Raw genomic sequence first — 23,620 nt, forward strand, 5'->3', positions numbered from 1 at the left:
ATCGTCTTCATTACCAACTACATTCATTATCTTGTTGACCTCACTGACTCCCCACAGTTGTTTGTTTGCATGTAGAAACAATTGCGACTCAAAGTTAGAAGGAGTGAGTCGTTTTGATGACATTGACATTGATGACATTGAGTCGTTTTGATGACATGGTTAACTTAAATTAACTTAATACCGTAACTTAAGTAAAATGAATTATTTTGAAGCTAGCCGAATAAATAATTCTGATCGAAAAAACAGAAAAATAAATTATTCTCGAGGAATTATTTAAATATATTTAAATAAAATATATTTTTGAGCAGGTCTGGTTATGCAGTAATTAAAGTTTATTTTAACACAAACAGTTTACAGTTTTTTGATATGTTTAACATCTTATTCCTTACCATTTACGTTATTTAGCTATAGTTCATGCTTTGCCGTTTGTTTGGATTCATGTCGCTTTGCTTCTTGTAGCTTTTTTGTTGTGTTGGTTCTTATGATCTTGCTAGGATTCTGCCAGAAGAAGACGGTGTTGAAATGTTAGCTAATGAACCGTTGACTAAACGTTCGATTGGTTCGATTTATGGAAAGTCTGTGAAGCGTAGTATTTCAGTAATACCCAACACATTACCGTTTAGACTTTAGACTATGTTTGTTTAATAACGTCTTTAAGTTTCTTTAGGAATTATTTTGTGGGTTTGGTGGCCATGCTAACCTACCATCTTATAGCACAATTGCTATCTTGCATGTTTTAAGCCCTTGGGCTTTGCCACTTTTTCCTGCTCGTTAACTGTTCATGAGCATTGTGGTATAACTACAACGTTTAGCATCGTAACTTTGACTCCGCACAGTTAATGGCGAAAAATAAACAATACAACACAGTCTCTCTAAGTTAACGGCTTGTTGTTAAAGATAGGTGGTTATTGGTTAGTTTAGGAAAATGGGTATACTAAAAGCTGATTTTAGTTCTTTAAAGTTTTATTGGAGGTTTATTTACATTAGAAGGTAAACTTAGCTTAGGTTTAGGTTACTATGTTATACAGTAACATTTAAGTTTGGTTTACAAGAACTGAACAATTGCTTCAAACGCACGATTTCTTCCAGTGAAATAGTGCCAGCACAATAGGTAACCTATTGAGACTTCATTGCATTTGCTCTATATACGAACTTGCTTGAGCTGAGACGTGTAGTATAACAGTGAACGGTCCATTAGGGCATAACTACCTATTTTTCTCTTTTAAACTGCTGTCATGAGCGCTGTGTGTCTTTTTCAACTGCATGGCCCTGGATTTCCTGCATGTTAGACAAAAACCAACTTGATTACACAATTAATTTAGTAATTTACCAGTTTATGCTACATTTAATAGTTTTAAGTGATTCAACTTGAAACAGTTTAAATAATTAACGGTACAAAGTCATGACAAAAATGTTATTAATTCTTAATCAGGTGGTGCTTTTAGGAATTTAAATATGGATCTGTTATATAATCCAGAAAAATCTTCCCTTAATGAAGATGGGTGCATTAATATGTTAGAAGAACTTCAAAAACACTATTTTGGGGCTTTTAAATTAGCTACTAAAACATACAGTCCTCCTGATTATATACATCGGATAAAGAGGCATCCCTCAGATATCTGGAAAAGAGTCATGAAGTCAGATAGAATCCAGTGGATGGTTCAAAGAATTGCAAGAGAGGAATGTGCGCCAGTTGAAAGTATAATGAAGGAAGTCGAAAAAATTCTGAAAAAATTAGCATTTACAGATCACCTGTCACTAGTCAGATTACTTGGTTTCTGTCTTGTTAAAGTCCAATTCGCAATTTATCAGAATGGAGTGTTTATTAATACCAGCGCTGTTGAAAAACTTCGTGCAATGCTCAAGCGTCATCCTGTCATATTCATGCCAAGTCATCGTAGCTACATGGATTTTTTAATGTTATCACTAGTTTGTTTTTACTTCAACATACCTTTACCAGCTATAGCTGCTGGGATGGATTTTCAAAAAATGGCAGTTGTTAGTGGAATGCTTCGTGCCAGTGGAGCTTTTTTCATGAGAAGATCATTTGGTTCGGATCGTCTATATTGGGCTGTTTTTACTGAATATGTTCATGAAATAATTATTAATGGAGATCGGCCAATGGAATTTTTCATTGAAGGAACAAGAAGTCGAACAGGAAAGTCTTTAAATCCTAAGTTTGGTCTTCTATCTGTCATTGCCGAACCGTACCTAAAAGCACAAACTTATGATGTGCTTATTGTCCCAGTTAGCATATCATATGAGCGACTCTTGGAGGAAGAACTGTATGCATATGAGATGTTAGGTGTTCCAAAACCTAAGGAATCAACATCCGGTTTATTCAAAGCATCATCAATTTTAGTTAATAATTATGGTAGTGTTCACATGCATTTTGGTGATGCTATATCACTGCGGAAATATTTTGGCCATCTCAACAGGTCAGTGCATGCAACTTACCCACGATATATGCTCCATCTCTCGGAAAAGGAGCAAAATTGCATGAAAGAATTAGCCTACAAAATTGTCAGGGAGCAACAAAAGAATATGATTTGTTCACCTTGGACAGTGATTGCCTCAGTCTTGTGTTTGTATCCTGATGGCATTTCTATGCATGATCTTGTGCAAAATGTTTTGTGGTTTAAAGGAGTATTAGATTTAATGAAGGTGAAAATTTCATGGTCTTCGGATGGAATTGATGAAATTATTCAAAAGTGTTTGCATCAGTACAGACATATTGTTGAGAGCTCTATTTGCAACGATATAGACTCAAGCTGGATAAATATATCATCAAAAGTCAGTGAAAGAAAATCTTTATATACTGAAACAGCTTATAATAGTAGAAAAGCTCTGACTCCTCGCCTCAGGGATGAAGCTGTTAACTATATTATTCTATCAAGTTATCGGAATCAGTTGCTGAATTACTTGGTTCGTCCAGCACTGGTTGTATTTTCGCTTGACCATCATCTTGTGTCTGACTCTTCCAATGTTGTTACATTTTTCATGTCGAGTCTGGTTAAAGACTTTGAGTTTCTTGTTCATCTTTTATGTAAGGACTTCATTTTTGAACCTGGCAAAATGAGTCATGATTTGGAAACAGGCTTGAGTGATCTTACAGTAAATGGTTCAATTGCATCTACTGCTGATGAAGTTTTTGTGGTAAGAAAGCATGCTGGCCGTTTGCATTCTTTCTTGAAATCTTGTTTTTCTCCGTTTATGATAGCATACTGGATGGCATGCCAGTTTTTCCTCAAAAACAAAGGGTCATACAAGATGACTACTGTCATTGTGCAGGTAGAGTTTTTTACTTTATTTTATGTGCTTACATCTAAACATTTAAATACATTTTGAATATTTTTGCATCTTGAATAATATTAACTTGCTCAAGATTGAAATTATAAAATCTGAAATGCCATTAAGCTAAGTGCGTTAAGGCTTTAATCTAAAATTTTGAATATAGCTGATTAGGCCTAGGTGATGCTGCAATAGAAATTATTCATATAGGCAGTTGGTACTGTACTGGTATAGTGTCGGAGTATCTGTAGTTTTGGCTGAAAAAGCTTTGTAATTTTTTAAAGGAGTATTAAATCGATCGAGCCCTAGTGCTTGTTTCCTAGTCTCGGTTTCAGGCCAATAGTTCTAGGTGCAGAGGTGTTTTCTATGAAAATGCTTTTTTGATTGTTGCTGGCTATTGTCAGGATTAGATTAATGGAGACGGCAGAGAATGATTTTAATCATATACGAGGTCTGTCCAAAAAGTGTCCAACAAACAACAAATTTCACAAATTTTTATTAATCTCCTTCAACATACCATCATTGTAAGTGCACACATTTTTTCGAGTGCCTCTCTCACACTTAAAAACATTTCTTGAACTCCTCCTCTGGATTGCTCCTGAGCTCTGCCGTTGGTTTTTCCAGTAATATCTTGCCGTGTTTGAAATCGTATCCCTTTTAGCACAATTTTGACTTAAGGAAACAGCCACAAGTCGCATAGTACCATATCAATAGAGTAAGGCGGCTGGTGCAAAAATGCTATATTATTTTTTTCCAAAAATCCATGAATCACATGTGCGGAATGAGCAGAAGCATTATCATGATGAACTTATATGTTCTTCCTCGTCCATATGTGCGGCTGCTTTTGAACATCATCTTCGAAGACAACATAAAACTTCCAAGTACTACTGTCTGCTGATTGTTTGGCCTTCTAGTGCATATTCATGATACACAATGCCGCAAAAATCAAGCTTTTGGCAAAACTTGATGCAATAACTTTGTTCAAGAAGTTCTGTCATTTTGCTTGTGAGTAAAAAGAATGTACTAAATGGTTCATAAAAAGAGAACCGGCTTGAAACTTTGATTGCGCATTGATAGTGATATCACCATATGACAAAACAATTTCCTTGTAATAGCATTATTTTTGGTGGAAGGAGATAAGGTCTGATATTGTTAGACAGACTTCTTGTACAAGTTAAACTTTTTAGTAGTTATATTGGAATTGATTTAAATTCTTTTAAACTCATAAGGTATGGCTTTAACTCTAAGTGTGGATTATGAACACATAGTTTCAGTGTGACGTTAAAAGGTTTTTTTAGGAATGACCTTTCGCAATGGTGTACTTAACACAATCACTTTTATTCCTTTAATCATTTACTAGGTTTGGAAAGCAAATGTTTAAATAGACCATACGAAGTTGCCAGATTTTAACATCTTGTTGTTTTTAACGATTTCTACTTCTTAACAAATATTTACCATTAAACCTGTGATAGCGCCTATACTTAACTTTAATCTTTAACTTAGCTTAACTTAAAACCATCCAAATAAAACTTAGAAGACCTCAGAATGAGAACATAAATTCAAGTTGCAAAAAATTAAAGCCTGGCCATAAGGATTAGTGATTAGGTATCGCTGCTGTATTAACTCTTAATATTACAACCAAATGATAGAAAAAAACATAGCCTAATTGTAGTCTTAGAGTATTATGAAGGATTATACATGTTACTGATATACTGTATCAAAAGTGTAACTTTGGTTTCTTCAGTGTAAACTTAGAGAATTTAAGTACAGTATATATCGAATTCTTTTTTGCATGGTAAATTGGTACAAAAATATTTTTTCAAGTATGAATACGACCATCGAGTCAAACCAAAACATTTACATATTAGTGTACATTGGAACATTTATCGTTGGCCATTGAAAATGCATGACCTAACTGAATCGTTTTCATATGGACATAATACTTTTTAATGACCGTTTCTACGAGAAAAGGTCAAGTGAGGACACATCATCCAAAATAGGCTTTATCAATGCATCCACAAAGTGAAATCGCTCCTCTGTTAATCCCCATAGAAGCAAGACTCGGCTTTTAACAAAATAATATATTTTATTGGTTTGAAACAAAACTATCTTGTTAAGTAATTTGCAAATGCCTGGATTTTATAAGAGGTATCCTTTTCTTAACACACATTGGTAGTCAACAATGACTCTTTTCCTGAAAAGAGAATGGGTTTCTGTTAACCACGACTATACTCAGTAATGTCGTTTTAATCTCATGAGAATTTTCATGATTTTAATCGGCATTTCACTTGCAAATTGTCAATTTTTGGCGTCTTGGAAAGACACAAACACTCTCATTGATGTTCCAAATATTTCAGGAACTTAAGTAGTTCGTAATTGTCCAAAACAGGATTATAAAATTTTTGTGTTAATTTTGATTTTTTAGCTCAAGTAGTGTTCTGACCCATACTGCTGTTGGACTCCACAGTGCTCATTGTGATAGTTAGCACAAAACCAGAAAACTCAGTATAGCTTTTAGGCTTTTGTAAAAAATAAACAAATATATACTACAAAATGGGGTAACTTTGATTGGTTTTACAAGATTTTGATCCATGGTGTTGCTATAGTTTAATCCTTGTTTGTGAAATTTTTCTAACATGACACCCTAGGGCAGCTTTCAGCATGTAAAATATCACTGCAGTACTATGATGTCATCATGTGTTTTTCTGCTTTAATCTTACCTATCAAAGTAGCCCCACCTTGGACAACCTTGATAGCTATTGAAATTTTGAGAATTTATGGGCAGTATCAATTACTATAGCACAAAAGTTATGTTCGTGTATGTGGTATCATGATGATTTTTAACATGCTGTTTATATGACATATTTTACAGTCGAACTGACTACACAGTCAGTTCCTCACAGATGACCTACCGGCAGAGAGTGGATTTTTTACACTTGTTCCACAATGTACCATCAACTAATTTATGCTTTTTCGTGAAACTTTTTGTACTTTTTCCCTGAGATACATCATAATTTGCCCTTTGAAGCATTTCTTGGATAAAGCTTCCATATTTTCTTGAACCATTTTTGGTCTTGTAGTTTGGGATCATTGTATTCATGCGTATTCATGTACTACTGGATGAAACAGAAAGGAAACTATATTCATAAGATTGCTTATAATATTATTCCACATTGATGGCATAAAAAGTAGTTCATCAATACGGCCATGAATTATCGAATTGGTATTTTGGTAAAGATAAAGTTTTTTTGCCAAAAATATACCCCTATAAAATAAAAAATGATATCATGCAATGTTATTTTATCAAAATTGAGGCATAGAAAGGTGTTTGTACGCACTGAAACTTAAACTGTCAAAGTTCAAAGTAACCCTATTTTATGGTAGTAAATTTTAAACATTGGTATAAAGTTGATCTTGTTTTAGTAACAATCAAACTCATTATTCATGGCAGGAATCAACCTTACGGGAACACAATTCTGTTGTGAGTCCATACTAAAGAAAAAACCAAACATGTATTGATGATTGATGGAAAATTACTATTGCTGTTTAGGTTTTTTGAGCAGTTTTTTTTTATTAATATTTTATCATGGTGTAAAGTCAACTGCAAAAACTGTTTAACACAATGGCTGGCATAAATAAACTTTATCAAACACTTTTACTAACTGCGCTGAGGCGTTGGCTCATTTCAACGAACAATTTATGCACAGCGGATGGTTTATATTTGAATTGCTACGCACAGTTTGAGAATTGCTGGAAATACTAAACAAATTCAATAAGATTCATAAAAAGTGCTTGGCTTTTTATCATTTGAATGTTGACTTTTGTTTTGTAGATTCAAAAATGGATCGGCGATCACCAAAAAGTGAGTGGCATAACATATGAGATGTTGTCCATAAATCTACTTTCTAACACCGTGCATAGCCTCATAGACATGAAAGGCCTTACAACTCATAAGGTTTGTTTTGAAGCTACATGCCTCATTTGTGGCTTTATGATTTCTTTCATAACCTTATATGTCAATTGTTGAATTTGCAAGGTTTTTCGTTAAAAACATCAGCAAATTCAAAACTGTTAGAATTATTTTCATAAATTTTTCCAAGTAGAATCAGTTATCACGTTTGTAAATGTTATATACTTTACTACTGCTTTGCACAATATCAAAATTTAGTGATGGATTAGGGGTGTAATGGATCATATTTTTGGATTCGGTCCAAAATCAAATATTTGGAAAAAATAACAGAATTATTTCAGCCGAATCATGCCATCAAATATTGCAAGTATTTGTATCTTGAAAGTGAACAAAACAGTACCTGTAAACCACGGCTTACATATAATTAAGGAAATTCTATATTTGAATTAATGTATACTTAGTTGTAACTTGCAACAGAAATGTAGGTACAGTCAACTCTCGATTTAACGGACTTCGATTTAACGGACTTCGGATTTAACGGACTCAATATGCGCAGATCTATGAGTAAAAGAATGTACCAAAAGAACGGTTTTTATTGTTTTGGAATTTGCCAGGCTACTTGCGTGAAACGATTAGAAAGCTGTCTCTCACAACGTCACAATACCAGCGTATTGTGATCTATCAGCGTACTCTGTTAGCAAGAGCCTTCATTCGGTGCACCTTAGAATCAGTTAGAACCTGCCTGTGTTTAGTACGGTGCATTATGTCTAAGCCAAATGAAAAACGTAAACGTGTGAACTTGTCGGTGATGCAGAAACTAGAACTGATCAAAAAGCTTGAAAAAGGGGCCAGCGTTGCGAGTGTTTGCGATCAGTATGGTGTCAAAAAACAAACAGTCTCAGACATTAAGAAGAGCAAGGACAAGCTGTTGAAATACGCTACGTCTTATTGTGTTGATGCGGCGTCTTCCAAGGGTGGTAAAGTGAGCAACAGAAAACATATGACGATGGGTTAGGAACAATCTTTGGACGCAGCAGTTATGAAGTGGTACGTTCAACAACGGTCCAGTGGAGTGAATGTGCGTGGGACAGAGGTAATCGCAGCTGCTGCTAAACTTGCTACCAGTCTTGGCTTAACCGATTTTAAGGGCAGTGATGGGTGGCTTTGGCGATTCCGGAATCGCCACGGATTATTTAACGAGGTTCTGCATGGCGAGGCTGGTGATGCAGATACGGCAAGTGTGGCCCCCTTTCGCGAAAAATTAACAAAGCTGATTAGTGACGCGGGCCTCACCCTATCTCAAGTATATAACGCAGACGAGACGGGAATTTTTTGGCGTTCTCTCCCAAAGGATTCTCAAGTCCGTCAGGGTGAGGAGAAGACCAAGGGGAAGAAGACAAGCAAGGAAAGGCTGTCGGTCCTGGTCGGGTCCAATGCCACCGGTACTCACCGACTGAAGCTAGCCGTGGTGGGCAAATCGAAGAAACCACGGGCATTTAAGGGATTAAACGTCGAGCGTGACCTGCCAGTAGTTTACTACAAATCTAAGAAAGCTTGGTTTAACTCTGCAATATTCACTGATTAGTTTTTCTCGCATTTTGTGCCTGCGACTCGGAAATATCAAGAAGAAGTGCTGAAGATTTCTCCTGATGATGTACGAGCGATTCTAATACTCGACAATGCCCCAGCGCACCCTAGTGAAGAGAAGCTTGTAAGCGCTGACGGTAAAATAAGGGTCCTTTATCTGCCCCCTAATACAACATCGGTTATACAGCCAATGGACCAGGGGGTTATTAGCGCCTTGAAGAGACGCTACATCCGACGTTACTTGGATGAGGTCCTGGTCATTGTAGAGGACGAAACAGATGCTGAGGTCGACACCAGGGGCCAGCGGACCTTAAGCAACATAAAAAATTACAATATTCGTTCAGCCATTTATAACTTTGCAGCAGCGTGGCAAGACATTAAGGTGTCTGTCCTCGCAAATTCATGGAAGAAAATCTTAGAGGACAAAGATTCAGAGGCCAACTTTGAAGGAATAGAGGCAGGAGATTTTCTCCAAATGTTGCAGCGTGGTGGGGAGGTATCCACCTCCATCGATGATATAACAGACTGGCTGGACGAATTAGATCTGGACCCAGGGTATCAGTTCATGTCTGAGGCCGACATAGTGGCATCTGTGGTGGTTGGTGGAGAAGAGGAAAGCAGTGACGAGGAAGAGGCGATTGAAGTCCCCAAGGTGAAGTTGTCAACTCTACGGAGTTATATCGATGCCCTCATTGATTACTCCGCCTACAGCCAACTACCTGAGATGGCGCACCAATATGGGAAGCTCAGGATGATCAGGGAGCATATCATCAAAGAACAGCATATGGGGGGGTCGCCAGATAAAAATCAACAGCTTCTTTGCCCCTAGCCGCCCTGTTCAACATGGTGCTCCAGCCAACCCATCTGTGTCGTCTCCATCTCTCTTACGCATCCCACCTGCCCCTGAAAATCTGAACAATGATGATAACAATGATTTAAACTTTGAACAATGAACAATGAACAACAAACAACTTTGAACAATGAACAACAATGATTTAAGTTGTTTACTGTAAATGTACCTGTGTACTGTAGTCGCGCAGGCTATACAAAATACAAACAAGGAACGCATTTCATGTGTCTTTAAACTGCTACTGTGTTGTACTGTACAGTATTTGGTTTATTAAGCGTGAGCATCTGCGCAGTATAAACATCTTTGGTACGCGTAATACATCTCTCCATCAAAGTACTGTAGTGTTTTATCGTAGGCGTGTTTTCCAAGCAAAAGCTAGAATTTGCGGTGACAGATGGTCTACGCTATAGCAGAGTACTTGACTGTACACTGTACAGTGGTGGGAGTACGATATTTTCGATTAACGGACTTTTTCCAGCAACGGACTGCTGCTGGTCCGCATTTGTCCGTTAAATCGAGGGTTGACTGTAACTGGTATCTAGGCTGAGATTTCCTGTTACGCGCAACAACAATCATAACCACTGTTGTTATCATTTTCTTGCAATGGAAGAACTTTCAAGCAGATTTTTAGCAAAATCTTAAATAATATAATCGGTCTTAGGCTGAATAATTCGGCCAAAAACAGAATTTGGGTGTTTTACCCAATTCGGTCAAATTAATTTGGCTTGCTGAAATTTCGGTGCACGTGTATAATTTATTCCCTGGGAATCCATGATGTCTGATGCAAATGCAATAAAAGTTCATAATGATGGCAATATGCTTTACTGCTGTTTGCGATGAACATTCGTTTAATGTTTTATTAGTTAAGTTTTTGTTTGCACTTTCTTTAACGTATTATGGACGTGCCGAATCAAATTCAAATATCATGCACAAATACTGAACATTTTTGTTATTCTCACAAATCTGAATCATGCAAGCAGATTTTGGCTGAATCCTCTATCTTGCATTGCAGTAAGAAATTTTAAGTTTTTTTTAATTGCTTGATCGAACATAAAGACTGGAATTGTTACAAGAATTTTTAGTAATTTTATAATTTTATGTATACCGGCGTGGTGAAATTAGATCATTTTTTTTTATTTACCAACAAAGTTACAAATCTATGCAAAAGTCTCTTTCTTGTCAGTAGTACTAATATTTACTACAAGGTGTGTAGGTTTAAACTTTTTAAAAAAGGAAATTGAAATGGATAGGTAGGAAGCCACATATAATAATTTCACAACCCATATAAATTATTGAGCATGTTTTTAATTTTAGCTTGGAAAAACAAAGATGGTTGAAGTATCCAGTACAACATTACAAGATATCTCTTGCAAGCTGGCAAAATTTATTCCTGATCTTCCTGAGCTTTTAACCCCAAAAATGCAGCCTCCATTTGACTCCTCAAAACTCTGAAGGGCCAGACCGTTCCTTTCTTGCGATTTGTGACTCAATATGTCTTTATAGTAAACTAGTTGCAATAACTTTGTTGTAGTGTGATAATCAACTCTTTGATACGATTTTGAAAAATCACTGTTGTGCAATTGTTTTCTTTTATATTATATTGACGTGGTATGTTATACATGCCCCGCTATGCATTTTTTATTGGGGTATTCAGATCTTTTGGTATAATATTTCAAAAGAGTTGTTGCAAGATGCCATTCATTCTGGTTTCTTAGCGTAGTTTAATTGAAAACATCGCAACCAAATACAGTTCCATTCTGTCTAATCTGGGTTTTTGATCGCATTCGTTTCACCAATACCTTTTTTCCAAGTGTGTTTAGTATAATTTCTGTAATTTTTTTTCATGGAATCGTGATGAAATGTTTAGTCTTTTCCGCAATTAATTTTTGTCGAAGTAATTCAATTGTTACACTTCGCGTATGTCAGTATCATATGCAGTGTTTGTTATGATTGCTATAAAAAAAATGGTACGATGACCTTCGGTGTTTTGTTTTTGATCCAGTATATCAGAAGTTTTTCAGCTTTGTTGTTATGAATCGAGTCATTGATTGGCTTGACTTAAGTCCACTATACTGTATACAACAGCGAAAAAAATTAAAAGCTTTTGGTAACAAATAAAATATTTTTGTCATAAATTTTACTTCCTATCAACCACACCAATTTAAGAAAGCTCTGCCGAATGGCAACCTACAAAAAGCAACGCATTGTGTGACAGCATACTACGCAAACTATGAAGTAGAGTAGTAGACGTTAACAGCATTGAGTTGACACAAGTTACAAAATATGACTGGGTTGCAGCTATTTACTGAATATAAATTACGTTCATTTAGTTAACTTTTCTAGCAATGAGGTTTTGAAAACAGATACTTGCGTGCGAAAATGCCAACAAGCGGTGTAGAAAATTACATCTTTGTTGTTTGCAAGGTGTATAGACATAGAGCATAGTAAAAAAGTATTACGTAAAAGTTAGTTTCAAATTTGCGTCATCCTTGGTAAGTATCCTTTCGAATTTACGTCATAATAACAAGACTACTAGAGATACAATCATTTAATGTAGGTTAATAGAAAAGTTTTCTTATGTATAATTAATCTTTTAATATCAGGAGATAGCTATGCAACGTGGGCATAAACCACTGGAATCCGTAGATTACGCTTTATTTCGGGCAAACATGTTCCGCCAATAAATTGCAAACGTTTTGACAATTTGTGATTTCGATCACAAATTACGAACTCATTTAGAAATTCCAAACGTGTAGGTCATGCAAATTGCAAACGTGTTCGCCAAAAACGTTCACAATCTACAAGCGCATAATAATGATCCGTTTTGCCACCACAGCCATGTATTTTACACAATAATTTATCGTGCATGCAATTTATGAACGCATTATTTTGAACCTTTCGGCCAGGCAACATATCATGCATACGTGTTTGTAAATTGCAAATGCGCCTACAATTTTTGAACGTTTTGAAAAAGCGAATTTTGACTCATATGGCAAACCATATACCCAAAACCATTAAACAAGCCTATTTTATGGATGAGGCCTGTCTAAATCATTTAGAAATTGGTATAAGGGCTTCTTTCGTGGTCGATCGTTTTGACCTCGTAATTGCAAATGTAGCTCGTAAGCCTAAAATGTTTGGACAAATTGTATCAAATTGTAGCTCGTAAGCCTAAATTGTTTGGCATACTGTAGACTTCTTCATGCAAAGGCGTCGTCGCTCCACACTGAAGTTTTGTCTAGTTTTCCAAAAACCCAGTTCTTTTACAGGTTAATAGATTCAAGACAATATTTATGCTGTCGGTCATGTATAGCCTACCTTAAATGGAGAATTTTGGAGCAGGGCACCACATTTTGAACGAGGGATCGCGATCCCTAGCTTTTTGTTGTTTTATCATTTTTGGTAACGTTGCCACCTGCCAACGTTTTTCCCAGGCTATTTCCAAAATCCGAAAATTTGACCGCTTTCAATACGAACTGTCGAAACGTGTAACTTAGAAAATAATTTTTGTTTTATCAGTAAACCCATTTCGTAAACGACGTTTTAAAACATTACGACGTCAAGAAAGGTCGGACAGCGTACCTTCACTTCTATTCTTAGGAATACAACACTGGCAAGAAATCAGCTTTTGATAGTGGAGCACTGGAAATTCGCGACGATGGCAAACACATCGCTCTTAACGCATGATCACGATGGGTAGTTTCTCGGTGGTTCACAATAGGAGTGCCATCGAAAGGTTCGAAGTGCCGTAAGGGTTTACTAGGAACAGCAAGCCTTCGCATTCTTATATTTATCAATTGAAGTCAGATACTTACTTCGAAGCCCACATTGTTTACCTTGTAATGATTGAATCGCTGGTTATGATTGTCCTGATGATCCAAGCGTCACAATCGTTGTTAGTTTAGCTAGTAAATGATCCGGCTTATCTATTGAGTCTCAAATTCTCCAGTCGTAGATGTCTTTTCACAAGCAGATCCAGATGCATCTACTGTTAGATAAAATTATTCTTCAAGATTTTTAAATACTACGTCCTCGTTTGTGGCAGATAGAAATGATAAAGTTGTACGTTAATGCAGTGGTAACTTATGAGCTTCGTAAACTTGCCTCATGCAGAAGTAGCAGATTAATTATTCCTATATGATGATCAATCGTCAGCAACAACTGTCTACAACTTGACAGACCTTATTTCAGAGAGCACACTGGCACTATTAATACAATGCCTTTATTAACAAGTTCTGCTAATTGAAGACTTGATAGCTGCAATGTTGATAGCAATAAACTGGAATCTTCATCTCCGAATCTAACAATCTTGAGCGTTCAAAAGAAGCTCCTGCAAACATTCGCTGTTGAAGTTATCCAAAGAATACAAGCGCTTTGTTTGGAGGAAGGATTGATAACAAAGCAAAAATGAAGATTTGTCAGTGAATCGTTCTCGAATAAAACAAATTAGACCGTCGACGTATGGAAGATATACGGAACGCTGGAAATACTGTGAGACCGATTCAACACAGACGTTTTCACGATAAACCTGTACCTCCACTACTCTGGGCATTTTCAGCTCTTTTACGCAATGTTGTGGTCGATGCGTTCTTGATCGAGAACGCTTTGAAGAGAAGAAATGAGGCTCTTCACAGATGGCACGCTGGTTCACATGCAGGTGTGAGACGTAACACAGTATTGCGACTGAGCCGGCGTAATAAAGACCGACCTAATAACTCAACGTCTGCTCGTAAATGCGAGAAATATAATTATTGATAGTCCAAATCTTAGAAATTTGGGAGGGCATGGCCCAATAGGTCCTACCTACCCTACTCCATAGGCTACGCGCCTACGCCTATGAAGTAGGCATGTATATACATATGCTATACTGGAATAATCGGTAAACATGTTTTACACATCACAGGATGCTGGTTATAAAAACACGTCGAAATATTTGGTACAAATTTGCTGAGAATGATCGGAGAAGATATACCGAAGCCAGGGAAACCTGGAACTGAAACTTAGCCAGATTGTTCAAGTACGTCATTTATAGGACCACTAATGCAACATTTGACCTATAAATATGACGTAAAACTGCAGAGGAAAGGGATTCTGGAAATAATTCATCACACATAACTACACTGCTAGAGCTAACTTTAGATTCAGCACCGAACAGTAGCATGACTGATGATCAAACTGCAAGTGCATTGCACTGATGTGAAGTGCAAAAATAGCCTACATCAAGGGCGTCCACAGAATATTTTCAAGTGGTACGTAATAAATTATTTCATAAGATACCAGAAAAAGTATTGGGCACAATAAAAATGCGCGGAGCGCAAAACTTTTGCCTTTTTCCGCGTCAAACAAATACGCTTTAAAAACGCCTTGAAATAAAATGTAGGCTATTCTCAAATTTATGCGAAGAGCTGCTGGCAATTTACGGCGGACAATTTTAAAACGTCGCGTACAACAATTTTAAACGACGTATAACACACCTATTTTTGTTTTTCGAAGATAAGCTAAGTTTTTTTGAGCTAAGTTTTTGTTTTTTGAGCTTTGTTTTTTTGAGCTAAGTTTAAAGCTGGTGTGGCGTAGAACCTGTAATCGTTTCGACGTTACAATTCGCTTGTAAAATAACCATTGCTTATTGACTATTGTGTTCTTTATGTTATTTAGCCTAACACGAAGCAAAGAGTAATTTTGTTTGATGAGAAGCCGTTGTAATTAGTGCCGTAGCCTATTTAAGATTTCGTTGAGGAAGGGGCTAAAGCTTTTTAAACCTTGTTTTAAAATTTCTACGTTTTTCTACCTTGCCCAAAATGCGCGGGGGAGCTAAACCTTTGGGTTTTTACGCTTGAAAAACGTTTTACAAAGCTATAGCTAAACTGCTTTTCGTAGGCTATAATAGTTGTCAATTTGTAGTTAACAATTTTGAGACGCCGTATATAACAATCCTTTTAAAACTTTTCTGAAAGTTGAAATTTTTTTCTGTTCTGCAACTTTTCTAGCCTAGCATGCGAAAATTTAGTAAACACAGCTAAAAAATGGTACCCAGGTACGCATATGTTGCGGGCGTCTATGGGTACAGGAAACATGAATTGGGGAGTACTTCAAAGTTCAAAGTATGCGATACAACAACGCACAGCCTGTGACGTAATAATAAGTAAGGAATTGTCAATGATGTAATAATTACTGTAAGCGTGGGTGATTGTAAGTTGTAACCTCGACAAACCAATCACATACGCCATATCACCGTTCTTTTTCGGTTCGGATTACTATCTTAAAGAAATTTTTGTCGGTCTCAGTACACGGTACTTTTGTCTACTCATAGACATTCGATATAAAAACAGGGAATACACGTAACTCTTTTAAGTCTACTGTAAATCACTAGACACCAAACCAAATTACTGAACAGCAACTTCGTTACGTCACCGAGAGCAGGGTGCTCTCAAAAAGGATGCTATTTGATCTAGTTTTATCAACATAGATTTCACTCCCCACAATCATTGACAAAAATAAACAAAAGAATATGCTCGGTTAAACTTTTAGTTACTGCTCTACCCAACAATAGCAGTTTTAACTAAGCCCTTGGTAAAATGTTCTCCATTAGCGGTTTGCTGTTATTAGTAGCGCCACGTAGTTGTGGATTAGTGGTTAAGCTGGTGATTTAGAGAGATGGGGTCATAATTAGAAGAACTGGTGTTAATGTTGTTGTTTAATACCTGTAACCGCCTGTTGCTTTGAAATAGAACCCTGGTCTTGGTTTGCAAACTGACAGACTGCGGCTGTTGACATGACACCAGGATGTTATTTTTCAATAGCAGCCTGCTATTCAACAATAGCACCCACCCCTTGTGTGCTCACGTGCACCGACCTTGGGATCGGACAGAAACCATAGAAAGAATGGGTTGGATCGTGTTAAGTTTTTGGACAAAGCTGTAGTAGGAATTTGACCAAGTTTGCAAAGCATTTATTGATTAAATGATTAATTACTAAAAAGTACCGGCAAGTAAATTTCAGTCCTTTCAGGCTTTTATTGTTTCTTGTTTATATTTTTGCAGAATAATTTGCTGAATCTGTCAATAACTTAATAGTTCGTTATTATCTAAAGATCCATGAAATAAATGGCACCCAACGAAGAAAAAGCTGGCAAAGGAGCTGTAATTAAAGAATGGTTTACCAATTCAACAAAGCGGTAAATAACCTACACTACCTAGAATGCAGTAGCTTAACTTGCGTTTTGTGTTTTCAGAAGTTGGAAATGTTAGCACATAGGCTAGGCATTTTAATGTTTTGGGGAAGAAGTGCACTAAAGTTTTTTTTTGACCGATTAGGCTATATTCACGCTAATCATCAAGAAAAATCCAATTTGGTTTTGGCCAAAATTGATTTTAAACAAAATAATGGCTTGATGATTTCTGAAAATTTTACTTCAGTTTTATACGTACAACTTATAGCTCTACACCAAAGTTTATTCTACAAATGGCTGTGTAATACATAGCACATGTTTTCGTTTATTTTGGATCAGGAAAACTTAAGAGGCTGTATATATATTTTACCATATAGTAAAAAGTGGGGTCTAGTACATACGAATGTATCCTGTGGTTGTGCACTAGAACCGAAAAATGTGCCATCTGCATGCTCAACTTTTTCATCTTCTTGCTAATTTATAATAAAAATAGACCACGCAAATTAGGTTGTATAAGTGCCCATTTGTAATAAGCTACTTTACTGTGCATCGTCACGTCAAAAATGTTTTTTCATGCACCATTTCCCGGCAAATAAATTCCATACTTTCCACAACAGTATATATTTGATGTATTTAAATCACTGGTATCAGCATTTCACTTAATATAATATACCAGTAGTGTTTTTAAATATGCTAGCCTAAATACTTTAGTTTTTGTTGGGCTTCAAAAACATGAAATGATGAAGAAATGCATGCCCACAATATTTACACTTATGTTGTTAGTGTGTGACATATGACACTCTGAAAATTATGCAGTGTTCGATGTCATATGCAAAATATATAATACAAATATGTAGCATATACTTCGTAATTTTAGGTGATTATGTAGATGTATTGATTTTTTCCGATGTTTATAAGACAATACCCTTTTCATGTTTGCAGGAAACTACTGATCAACATAGCTTTGTTTACAGCCGGTGCATTTCTGACATCTGCATTTAAAGACTTGACATTTGAAGCTCCACCTTTACCTCTACAAACAGGAATTTAAAAAAACTCATTTCTGTTTTTCTACTTTCGGTTAAATCTTGCTTATATTGCTGCATTGATTAACTATGTGTGTGTAATCAGTTACATATTTTGCGTTGGTGCAAATGTGTTGTTTAATAGGGAATTTTTTGAAGAAACGTCTGTGAAATAGTCAGTTTTAAACCATCGCAGTTTTTTCATAGTCTTTGAAAAAAGTTACAATCAGAAGTAAAAGCATTAACTGGTTTGTGCAAATCAGTTGTTTTTGATAGCAGCTGCTGCTTCTGCTGTGGTAGCAAGGTTTCATAGAACTGGCATAGCGATTACACACATGTTGCAAATCACAATTACCTTTACTGAAATAATTCAATTATTTTAACAATGCCAAATACTACTGAAGTGAAAATCAGTTTCATAGCAGAGATCACTTCACGCTTTTAAGGCAATCCACTACGTGGATATCTAAAGATTTTTAAGAATCATTCCTCAAAATATATGCAAGTGATTAGCAAAAAACAGTACTTACACGTTACACTTATTAAAAAGCTTTAGTGGGCACAAGTGCAGAAAAAATGCTTTCTTGGACAATTTTGGAGAAACACTTGAAGTGTCAAATGATATTGGGCTAATCCCTCCACAACTTACATTATCTGAAAAAGGTTCGATCTGAAGACTGAATAAGTGCTTTCATTCAAGCAGTACACTCATTTTGCCCTTTAGTATTATCTTTAGCCTAAAACTATGGCACCATGTGTGGCGAAAATAGAAAAAAATGCACCTTTTGCATTATAGCACTTTTCCAGTGTACTTACCAAACCTTAGCAATGTAACGATCGACATGTCTAGCCCACTAGCAGTATTGACAGAGGTCTGAGGAAACAGTTGAATTCAAAAATTTATACTAATCTCAGCAACATTATCATTGGAGTGCCATATGAATCATATTGATATATATAGATTATAGAAGATTATTATTAATGGTAGAAACATGAAGTCAGCTAACACTTGCTACACAATTCCGAGCTAAAATAATTCAACGATATGCACAATTTACAGTACCAGTATCTTATTCCATGGGTTCACTAACACTTTGGTTGTAGGAACTGATGTCGCTATTATAGCGTCGGAGGTCATTTACAGTAGTAGGGTTGCCATAAGGAACCGGAATTGTTGCTTCACGAGTTAAAACAGTTGAGTGAACAGTTGCACTATTATCAGGTAATGTTTGTGCCTGCGGTACTAGGACTTGTTCTGATCCAACCGGAATTTCTCTTTCAGCATTGTCTCCTACTGCCATACTTCGGCGATCACTGTTAGAATCATTTCCAGCAGCTGAAGTAGATGATGATGCGGTCGATTCATCGTCTTGCGAAACTCCACTATTTTGTTGGAATGCGTTTGAAGATTGCAACCCAGCGACACCTTTCTTTTCAGCTGTTGCAAGGTCTCTTTTAATCTTACGCTTTCTTGAGTTACGATTTCTTTGATATTGAACTTCATTTTGGAAATCAATGATGTATACTGAACCGGCAATTAGCACATCTACCGATTGTTCTTTATTGAGATAGGCATCTTCAATCTCAATACATGTCCGATCATCATATTGCCACCAGCCATTGTAGCCTTGATAAAACCACACATATCTAAAAATGTACAGATAAAAATAAATGTTGCTGACACCAATGAAGAAAGCAATATGCTCAGTTTTAAGGATGTAATGACACAGTGGTGCAAGAATTATTTATGTTCCTACAAAGAAAAAACTTTAGTAAATAGGGTCTTCTTTATTGAGCTACTGAGATCTACCCTTAGGCAACGGCATGTAATAAATCATCAGCCGTTTTGTGTACGATAGAAGCTGAATTCTGGTCTAGCTTACTGCAGAACACTAAAGCTCTTTTGATTCTAGGTCATAAAAAAACAGTTCCCAGCTCTTTAATTTTAAAGGCTGTGTTATGCATAGTATGTTCAGTAAAACTTGCCATTACATTGGAATGATTTTGATATATTTTTGGGCTGCAGAATCTCAATAAGATGTTGATATAGAAGTTCTGATCAAATGTTTTTGCCTGGCGACATACTGATCTAATATCTCATTACATTCTTGTTTCTTACCTTTTACACTTCTTTTGTCTCTTGTTTGCAGTCAGGGATGTGTATTATCTATTGCAATCTGGCTCCACTGGCCCATTCCAGAAACAGTAATGTGAACAAAGTTTAGCTAAGTATGCAACCAAGCTTCACTCAATATGAATTTGAATAGAAAAGCTTGTTTGAATAGCTAGTGTTAATGTTTTTGCTATATTTCTGAGAATTGCACACAGTCTGAACTATAAGCTACTGATTCTGAAGAAACGCAAAACTTTCAAAAAAATATTTGCAGCAATGAAAATGATTTTAAAGTAAGGTATATACAGCTAAACAATTTTCCAGCCAGTTTGTTTCAATTTAGTTGGTAATTTTCCGTACCATTTAACTAACTGGCAATCATACCTAGCCAAGTTAAGCCTTTCTTGCTCATGGGTTTTAGCAATTCTCTATAAACAAGCAAACAGGGCCTTAGTATAGTTAAAAATCTTAACCAGATCTTTGTTTGGATGGATTTTTTGTCGCATCAACATAGCCCATAATTTGCTGAAAAGCATCACTGCAGCGCCAGAACACCGGTTCCTCCAGGCCAAACCGATCACAATCTCAAACTATCAACCTTATTCATGCTATGTTAGCTTATCAGGTGCTACGCTCTTTATATAATCTGTCTATTTCATGAAATCTTTTAATTTCATCCAAGACAAAACTGTTTTACTTGCTGATCACTGCATTTTATGAAAACCTCGCCTTAAACACTTTAAACAGAGAGTTCAGAGTCAAATTAGTATTGACCAGTATAATTAATCGTAATGGGCTTGTGGCATTCTACCCCAAGGGTGTGGATGAAACAAAAACAACTTGAGAATCAGAATTTTTGTGTTTCTACCAATATAATTTAGAAAATGTTTATGGCATGTTGATATTCATTTTGTTATCACACACTGGACTGTACTGTAGTGATAAGAATTTAGCGATTCATTTTACATCATTTTCCTACATACCTAGGTTCAGAAGTATCATTCTCAGTTGTGATGCCAACTTCTTTTGCAAAATGTGAAGGTTTTGAAATAAAATCATTAGGAATGGTTGCTCTACACAATGCACACTTGTGACTCTGCATAGCTGTTCCCTAAAAGATCACACACAATGTTCTACACTTCAACAAATGAAGAGATAGATTGTTTTACATGAATTCTGTTAAAATTTTAAATAAAATTACCTTTGCACAGAGAAAACAAAATACATGGGAACATGGAAGCTGCACTGGTTGCATGCATTGCTGAAGGCAAATGGCACATTCTAATAGTTCTTCATTTGCTGAAGAAAAGCTTGACGGCTGATTCATATTGATCAGCTCAAGAAAACAATGTTTATTTATTCAAGTTTTTTTTTATGTTTTTTTCTTTCCTTTTTGTAATGTTCAAGAGAATCTTAAGAATAAACAAATTGAAGTTTATTGCTTCTTTTTTCCTTTTCCTCGTAGTTCACGTTGTCTTTGCATTTCTTCTTTAAAATCCATATGTTCATCTCTGAGACAAAAGATATTCAAACATTATTTCACTAAGAGTGACAGTAGTAACTTGACTGGATTAAATGCAAAAATTCCAACTCACAGGTACTGGTATAAATAAAGCGTAATAAATAAAACGACAGAATCAGTTTAGATAGTTTACAATCTTAGAAATTGATCTGTTTCAAGAACTGTTAATCACATACACATATAATCCCAAGTGTCTTAGTGTCTTGAACAAATCTCTAACGTCTTGAATCGGTGGATAATAATGAGTAAACTCCCTTTTCTTGTAATATGGTTCTCTGCCAAGAATCCTTAAAATGAGCTTTGCCTTATGTTGTTCTGTTGGAAGCTGTTCTCGAAAGATACGAGCACTCAATCGTGCCATATTACGAGCATATTGAGATGGGTTTCGACTCATATCAATACAGAAAAACCATTCCGCAGTTTTACCGACCTGTTGAAACAAACTGGCAATTTATAGCAATACCATTCAACAACAAATTTAACATTAAGCTAATACATTTTCCTTACACTTGGCCCTAAAAAGGAATCACTGAACACATGCCTTGTTATGCAAACATTAATGATAGATAAAACAGGGTGGTCCAAGACTGCCAGCATAAAAGTTTAAGGACCCATGTGCCTTGGTTTGAACCATCCTGGATTACAAAGATTTCCAAATTTTCATCGCATAGATTTAACAAGAATTCACTAAACGAATTTTAATTCTTATCTATTAACTTTTCGGTTCCGAGGCCAATTCTAAACAGTAAAACTCTTCCAATGGTTAGCTGTCACAGATTAGCTGTCTAGCTGATTAGCGGTTACAGATTAGCTGTCCAATTAACAACCAATATTGAAAAATTTAAAGATGATTAATTGCAAAATGTTGAAATGGTTTTCGGCACCTTTAGGCATAACCAAGGCATTAAAAGATTAAAATGTGCATTCAGTTTATTAAAATCAGATGTGTTTCTTTCAGTGTTTACTTTCATCTTTTCAAAACAAGATCAGATCTAGAAAACATTTATAATCTTGGCATATTATAGCTTGACATTTGTGCAAGCTTCAATTGTCATTTTTTGGTCATACATATTTTGGTCTTTTATGATTTGTTATATAGTATTGCCTGAAACTAAAAACTATCCACCAGGCCCACTAAATGCCTTATTCAAGGGCATTATGATGGTATAGCAACACGGAGTATCGAACACAAAACATGAACTACATTTAACGCGATGCCAGTACTCATCCGGCTAATGAGCCGACATGTGCAACCATTAAATCAATTGAAAATTGAGTGCACATAAGTTCTGTCCAAGTCATTAAGTGCAAACTAACGCACAGCTGTTAAGTGCTGCTACTGAAGCTCATAAAAAGCAGTATTGAGTGTGTCTATGTCAAACTCATGCAGTCTGGTACCAGTGTTTTTTTCAATAACTCAAAATTGGGGAAATCCTTGTGGAAAGAGTGGCACATTTACACACGAGATGCATTAACATCTGAAACATAGGTGCCGACTTTTGGAAATCGTTGGGAGTGTGGCAACGTATGACGCCATCAAGTTACTGACGTTGTTACAATAACTTACGCTTTTCTTGACGTATCCGGTTTATATCCATATGTTAATGTTTTATTGCCTAGCACAGACAATGGTGTGCAATTATTTTGCTAAGAATTTTCGCCTGGTTAGCTAGTTACCAGCACATGAAAGCATGCAAGCATAAAGCTTTACAAAGCAATGGGGTGTGATGTCACTCTACTTCATGAAACCTACCTCATGCACAAGCTGAGCGTGTGAAAATAAATGCTTGAGAATTGCGGTTAAGCATAGTAGCCATACTTTAAAATCTAGGTTTAACCGATGTAAAAAACAGTCGTAAGTGTAACAGGTTGTTTAGATTTGATTTACTGAAGGCCTGAAGTAAATTCTTCATGAAAACTCGGTGAAATTCAAGTATAAGTCGTACTTCTTCATGTGGAAAATATAGTACTGTACAATTATAGTAGTAATATTACAAAGCATCAATACTATTTTGTAAAATATGAGTACAGCCACCCAGTCACTCCAAAGTAGGTTATTAATGCATATTAGATAGAACGTTTATTGTTAACGATTGGACCACGCTCAACATAATTGGAACAGTCCCATACCCACTTCTGAGATAATAATATTTA

At 36.0% G+C, this 23,620-nt stretch overlaps 3 protein-coding genes and 1 long non-coding RNA gene across 4 annotated transcripts; 2 read left to right on the forward strand and 2 right to left on the reverse strand.

The window, feature by feature from the left end:
* Positions 1–1,323: 1,323 nt before the first annotated feature.
* Positions 1,324–11,614, forward strand: LOC143459305 (dihydroxyacetone phosphate acyltransferase-like). The gene is made up of 3 exons (XM_076956396.1): positions 1,324–3,291; positions 7,124–7,246; positions 10,953–11,614. Exons 1-3 carry the CDS (start codon positions 1,456–1,458, stop codon positions 11,088–11,090), a joined length of 2,097 nt encoding a protein of 698 aa, XP_076812511.1. The 5' UTR covers positions 1,324–1,455; the 3' UTR covers positions 11,091–11,614.
* A 5,038-nt stretch (positions 11,615–16,652) lies between these two features.
* Positions 16,653–18,090, forward strand: LOC143458697 (uncharacterized). The gene is made up of 2 exons (XR_013117696.1): positions 16,653–16,812; positions 17,749–18,090. It is a non-coding gene; the product is annotated as an uncharacterized LOC143458697 (long non-coding RNA).
* A 79-nt stretch (positions 18,091–18,169) lies between these two features.
* On the reverse strand, positions 18,170–21,280 carry LOC143458695 (E3 ubiquitin-protein ligase rnf146-like). Its single transcript, XM_076955546.1, has 3 exons — positions 21,146–21,280; positions 20,928–21,055; positions 18,170–19,478 (listed from the first exon to the last, which is right to left on the reverse strand). Exons 1-3 carry the CDS (start codon positions 21,269–21,271, stop codon positions 18,902–18,904), a joined length of 831 nt encoding a protein of 276 aa, XP_076811661.1. The 5' UTR covers positions 21,272–21,280; the 3' UTR covers positions 18,170–18,901.
* Positions 21,281–21,313: 33 nt separating this feature from the next.
* Positions 21,314–23,015, reverse strand: LOC143458696 (small ribosomal subunit protein mS33-like). The gene is made up of 2 exons (XM_076955547.1): positions 21,643–23,015; positions 21,314–21,455 (listed from the first exon to the last, which is right to left on the reverse strand). The coding sequence occupies exons 1-2, from the start codon at positions 21,858–21,860 to the stop codon at positions 21,380–21,382; spliced, it is 294 nt and encodes a 97-aa protein (XP_076811662.1). The 5' UTR covers positions 21,861–23,015; the 3' UTR covers positions 21,314–21,379.
* Positions 23,016–23,620: the final 605 nt, after the last annotated feature.

This window comes from Clavelina lepadiformis, chromosome 5, assembly GCF_947623445.1.
Source record: "Clavelina lepadiformis chromosome 5, kaClaLepa1.1, whole genome shotgun sequence".
Lineage (NCBI taxonomy): Eukaryota > Metazoa > Chordata > Ascidiacea > Aplousobranchia > Clavelinidae > Clavelina > Clavelina lepadiformis.

Coding starts and splice junctions, on each gene's coding strand:
- LOC143459305 (XM_076956396.1), top strand. CDS start 1,456: ATGGATCTGTTATATAATCCAGAAAAATCTTCCCTTAATGAAGATGGG. Junction 3,292..7,123: donor TGACTACTGTCATTGTGCAG/GTAGAGTTTTTT, acceptor TTTGTTTTGTAG/ATTCAAAAATGGATCGGCGA. Junction 7,247..10,952: donor AAGGCCTTACAACTCATAAG/GTTTGTTTTGAA, acceptor TTTTAATTTTAG/CTTGGAAAAACAAAGATGGT.
- LOC143458696 (XM_076955547.1), bottom strand. CDS start 21,860: ATGAGTCGAAACCCATCTCAATATGCTCGTAATATGGCACGATTGAGT. Junction 21,456..21,642: donor AGACACTTGGGATTATATGT/GTATGTGATTAA, acceptor CTTTTGTCTCAG/AGATGAACATATGGATTTTA.
- LOC143458695 (XM_076955546.1), bottom strand. CDS start 21,271: ATGAATCAGCCGTCAAGCTTTTCTTCAGCAAATGAAGAACTATTAGAA. Junction 21,056..21,145: donor TTTGTTTTCTCTGTGCAAAG/GTAATTTTATTT, acceptor GTGATCTTTTAG/GGAACAGCTATGCAGAGTCA. Junction 19,479..20,927: donor AATGATACTTCTGAACCTAG/GTATGTAGGAAA, acceptor GTACATTTTTAG/ATATGTGTGGTTTTATCAAG.